General features: G+C 38.1%; 1 protein-coding gene across 1 annotated transcript; it reads left to right on the top strand.

The window, feature by feature from the left end:
• Positions 1-319: 319 nt before the first annotated feature.
• Positions 320-2,297, top strand: LOC104508621 (ankyrin repeat domain-containing protein 32-like; the record flags this gene model as incomplete). The annotated part of the gene is made up of 3 exons (XM_010150309.1): positions 320-450; positions 596-671; positions 2,054-2,297. Coding segments are annotated over exons 1-3 (434 nt in total), but the record flags the coding sequence as incomplete, so codon positions are not given.
• Between the last annotated feature and the right edge of the window lie 3,594 nt (positions 2,298-5,891).

Genomic DNA, 5,891 nt, shown 5'->3' on the forward strand with positions numbered 1-5,891 from the left:
GGAGGGGTAGAGGGGAAGTTTTAAGATTTGGTTTTAGTTCTCTCTTTCCTTTGATTTTGATGATAAATTAATTATTTTCCCAAAGCTGAGCCTATTTTCTGATGATGGTAATTAGTGAATGATCTCTCCCTGTCCTTACCTTGACCTGTGAGCCTTTCTGTATATTTTCTCTCCTCTGCCCAGCTGAGGAGGAGAGTTATAAGGTGGCTTGGTGGGCACCTGCCCTCTAGCCAAGGTTAACCTATCACAAAGTGCTAGTAAGATCATGCAAGCAACTTTTCGTGATGTGTATTTTGTGTGCTAATGTTTCCTTTTCATTTGTTTTCCTGTTAACAGATGGCAAGTGGCAGCCAGAAACGAATAATCCAGTTAACTGGATTTAGAGGGCAAGAGAAGGTGGTACTACTGAAATGTCTGTTCATACTGGACTGTGTTTTCTTGGATAATAAGGTATTGTTCACTGAAGCACCTGATGGCTACATTAGGTAGACCTTAAAAATAAAGGACTCCGCAGTAGCTTAGAGTTGTGTATAAATAGCCAAGAAAGTCAAACTGTTTACAGTGATACAAGTGTGTTTTGGTTTTGTTTTATTAGAAATACAGAAATTGTACACATCTTATAGCAAAAAAGCTGTGCAAGAGTGAAAAGTTCTTAGCCGCCTGTGCTACTGGTGAGTAAAAGACTTACTGTAAAATTTCATAGGATCATAACATAGGACTGGAAAAGGACCCTTAAAATGTTTCTAGTTATCTTTTCACTTTGTTAATGAACTGTCTTACTAACCCTCATTCTTCCTGTTCCAGTGACCTTGATTTTTCACATAGTATTATATTCATTTACATATTTTTGGTTTGAATTTTTTCTTAATCTTCCTTTATTTGATTTGCATCTTGCTAAACAGAAAGCTTAGTTAGACATTTGTTACATCATGAAGTTATGCATAATCATTGCTCTTGCCTTTGATGGCAGAGAGAGTGTGTTGATTTCTACTGCAGTGTAAAAGATCATGTTTAAGCCCATTTAGAACTCTTCAGAGGTGAAGAGAAATACTAACAAGGATGCAGGTCTTCACAGACTTCCAGGCTGACAGAAGTTTTGAGATGGAAACTTTGAAATGAAAGTGATTTTAACATACAGGTTGTGCACAGCATACCTTTTGCAGTCATAAGTCTACGGTACCTGTGCTAGGTTAGGTAGAAGTGCCATTTGTGCTCCTGCACTGAGACATTTTGCCAGTCAACCCTGCTGTTCTGTGAACCAATTAGGTTCACACAATTCAAGTCAATTTCTCTTACAGTATCTTCTGTAGGTAGTGTTTCAATACGGGAGCAGGGTACTAACCACAGCTCTTGACCTGTACCTGTAAGAAGAGAGAGACAGAGAAAAAGGGGAAGATCATTACATAGAGTATCAAAAGCATACATGCGGAAGATGAAAGAGGAGAGGCGGAGGAGGTGGAGCCAAGGGATGAGAGAAAAGGGTGTGAAAAGAAGAAAGGGGAAAGACAAAAGTCTAAAATCCAATCCCCCTAATGTTGGTGTTCACTACACTCTCAGTGCAAGTAATATTAAGAATATATAAAAGAAACAGCTTACATGCGAAAACCTTCATTCAGTCTTTTTACTCATTGGTGGTGAAATGCTTCTTCAGTTTATTACGTTTTAGTACATCCGTGAAAGTGTCAAATGATAGTAAAAATAAAAAGGTTCAGCAAGGTTCTGTAAAAGTCCTAAGAATTAAATCTGGAAAGCTGAAAAATTCCATGTGCAGATCTTTGAGGAGACAGACAAGTATGCTTATCTAGGAAAGGTAAAAAGGTACTTCATGGTTAAAAGAAAACAAAATTACCATTTTCAGTGGCATTGTGAGATTTCTGATTTTAAAGTGAAGAGGAGAACTCTTGCACTAGGAAGACCTTTTTAAAATGGTACTTAAAATTCCCGCTTTTATTTGTAGAAGAAGGTTGAAGTTAATTTTATATTAGATCTTCAGTTGATTGCCATTTGTCTGCACAAAAAATCTTTTGTGGTTGACAGTTCACTTGCTTTTTAGGAAAGTGGATACTAAGCAAGGAGTACATAATTAATAGTGCCGAAAGTGGCAGATGGCTTGATGAAACAACGTATGAATGGGGATATGAAATTGAAAAAGACACCCATTATTCACCTCAAATGCAGTCTGCACCTAAAAGATGGCGTGAAGAACTAACACGGTCTGGTGCTCCAGGGGCCTTCCACAGATGGAAAGTTGTCCTCCTTGCTAAGGAAGATGATGAAAGAATGGCATGTATTAGAAGGTAGGAGGATATATCTTCAAGCTTAAATAATGAACAGTGGAACACTTACTGTGTGGTTGAACACCTTGTGGTTCTTCCATCTCACTTTATTTGGTCTGTAACAACCTCCAGCTCTTCATACGGAATTGTTTTCATTAATATACTTCCATTTTTTTTTTATAATAAACCTTTAAATCTTCAACAGCACTGCTTTTCTTGCTTTGAGTTATTTTGGACACCATGCTACTTATGTTTGCATCTTAAGTAAACTGCTTACAGAAACTTGCTTCAGGAGGCAAGGTACTGTTGCGAGGGATAAAATAACGGACTTCACGCCATGATCAATATGATCGATGTGAGCCAATTTATTGCGAAATTACATGCCCTTTTTATACGTTTGTTAAATGTTGCTCAGGCTCAGGGATTCTCTACATGACCATAGTCCTGGAGAACATCCTCAACAAGGTACATAGACTTATATTTTTTATTAGTAATCATTCATTTTGTGTGGATGTTACATTCAAATGGTAGCTGGAACAGGTTATGTTATTTCACTTGGGTGGGTGACCTGAGGCAGCTGTGAACAGTGTCTTAGGGGTCTGGGCCACACTGTGACGGACCTGATCATTTTTTGTGTCACGTCTATGAAATAGCTTCTTGTACCCCTGAAGACCTAATTTGTGCTGTAACAGATGTTTGTGATATGGTGTAAATACAGACAGTTCAGAAGGGGAAGGACAAAAGTATAAAGGAAAATAATGAAAGCGCAAGAATTCTGGGACTACTTATTTTGATGTGACCTGTGCTCTTCCTACACATTAGGATTCCTTGGTTTAAATACTACCTTGAATCACAGAACATATGAAGTAATGTTTGGTTCTGGTACAGTAAAAGGAACTATTCCCTGACACTTTTAGAGCTTTATCTGCTCCTGCAGTGAATTTAATGTCCAACTCTCCTCCATTGACATCCCAGTCAGTTAGGAGTACTTCTGAAGTCAGGGCATTCCACGGAGGCACAGGCAAACAAGGAGGTTCAGTCTGGCTGATCATGGTACAGGGCTGCATGCTGCATTGCAGAATGCCTGTCTGCAGTTCATAAAGACAAAGTGAGGTGTAGCTGAAGTTACCATCTTCTGATGTTGCAGATTGAACACATTCACTCAGCCAAATAGCACACTGTAAGTTTGTTATGTGCTGTCTTGCAGAAAGATGCACTCATCCTGCTACACTTGTGAAAAATACTGTTTCCGTGTAAAATGCTTATGCAGATCTTCACGATAACACTATTGAAATGCTGTCTTGCACAAGTCTCGGCGGTAGAAATAACCTGTAACAGAAACTGTATCAGCAAGACAGGTGAACAGGCGGTTTTGTGGAAGGAGTCTCTCTTTACCAGCCTCTTTCCTGTGCACCAACGTGGGGATGCTTTTACTTAGAAAACACCGAAAGGTAGATATTTTTGTCTCCAACAAGGCCTGTTTTCAGTATAAAGGCCACTGTAGCTTTGAAGATAGATGGATTTTTCTCTAATATTTACAATACACTGACTTTTTTCCCCCTTCTATGCTTTTCGTGCCTTTAGCTGTTGGATGGGTAAGTGTGTGACCAACGTCCTTTTCATAATTCGGATTATGAAAAATAATACATATATCCAGCATGTCAAGATACCTTACTTCTGTCACCGTTTTTTGTCTGGCATCATTCTAAAAGGTAGAAATAATTGCAGCAGTACAGCTGTGGAAATTGTCCCTGGGGAAACTATTACATGTAATGGTGTCCCAAAGACAAACAGATCTATTATCTGTGTATGATGTTGTACAACATCAGATGCTGTAAATGACTCCAAAATTAATTCAAAAAATTATTTGCAGTATGAAAATACCATGCTACAGTTCAGAAAAGCAGTGTTCCAGTTTTGGTAAACTGATTAATTTATTGCAAAACTTAATTGAAAGACCATCATCAGCGTGGGGAACAGACTGCAATAAATTGTAGCTGCTGTAATCAAAGTTGATCTTTGAAAAAGTGCCTAGATAAAGCTTTCTACCAGATATGTAGGTGGTGTACACTGATTTTAATTAATAGTGTTAAATTGTGAAGAGAATGATGTCTTGTTAATTGGGTTCTCTGCTTTTCTGAAGGCTATTAAGCACCCTTATATCGTCCCAATGAAGTTTGGGCAGTGTCATACATCTAGAACCCTTATTCTCTCGCACTTGCATGCTTGTAGTTTGTGAATGATATGTAGCTTTATGCAATATTAATATAATTAAGTAAATACATCTTTCCAAATATGTTTGTTTAGAGTTCTTCAGGCTGGAGGGGCAACCATATGTTCATCTCAAAATGCAGAGCACCATGTAACTCATATATTCACCAATAATAGAAGTTTTCTGATGCAAAACAAAGTCTCTGAAGCTCAGTACTACACTTTCCAATATTTAGAAGAGTACCTTTTTGAAGTAAGTAAATTTGAAAAATTGTCTAAAATGAGTTTTCATTGACACTGTTAGCAATTTACATCAGTTTACTGATTACTGTAAATGATGTGACACTAATAATAGAGGGTAATATGATCAATCTGGATATTTTTGTAATTTTACTAAAAGTAACACAACTTTCTGATTCTGGGACTGCTAATCACGAGAAGAGAAGTCGTAGGAATGTATCTCAATATCTGAAGAGAGAGCGCAGAGAGGATGGAGCCAGACTGTTTTTAGTAGTACCCAGTGACAGGACAGGAGACAGGAAACACTTTTTTACTGTGAGGGTGATGGAGCGCTGGAACAGGTTGCCCAAAAAGGCTGTAGAGTCTCCATCCTTGGAGATATTCAAAAGCCATCCAGGCATGGTTCTGGGCATCTGTCTCTAGGTGGCCCACTTGCACTTGGGGTTTGGACCGGGTGTATTCCAGAGATCCCTTTTGTCTTCAACCATTCTGTGATGCTGTATTAAAAAAAAAATTCTTTCCAAAGGCAGTGTTTTATTTCAGAGCAGTAGAAATAACACCAAGGAAGCATGTATTATTTCTTCCTCCATATCCTGTTCTTCCTTGGCTCCTGCTTTGTGCTACTGTTAGTGTAAAAAATTAATTGACTTCAGGAGGAAGTTCCAGTGCAGGTGACCATCAACTAAGCAGTTATACAAAAATACCAAAAAAACCCCTACTGTTTTTCATTTGTATTCTCTTTATTTAGTAAATATTTCAAATGTATGTATGTACCTGTCTTACCTATGTATGTATAAGCTGTATTGTAATGGTATCTGGCCTCAATTGTGCTACCTTTTTCTCAACATTACAGATAGGCTTTGATAAAGTAGTTTATAGATTATTTTGTTAAAATTCAGGTTCTTAAAGTCTGTTTGCTAGCCGTCCTTCATGGCTGGGAAGAACTAGTAGTTGCAATGTGAATTTTGTAAGGAGGCTGTACTCTAGGTAGAGGAAATTCACTCAGACTCTTTCTGTGCTAGGAATCTAAGGTACGCTTGTCACCTATGTTCCCTTTCCAGTCAATGCATTGTGCCTGATGCAAGAACTGTGATTCCCTAAAACAGTTTTATGAACTGCTGTATGAGTATACCTTAAACTCTTGTGCTGGATTCAGACAGGAAA

The sequence above is a fragment of the Eurypyga helias genome, unplaced genomic scaffold, assembly GCF_000690775.1.
Source record: "Eurypyga helias isolate BGI_N326 unplaced genomic scaffold, ASM69077v1 scaffold33824, whole genome shotgun sequence".
Taxonomy (NCBI): Eukaryota; Metazoa; Chordata; class Aves; order Eurypygiformes; family Eurypygidae; genus Eurypyga; species Eurypyga helias.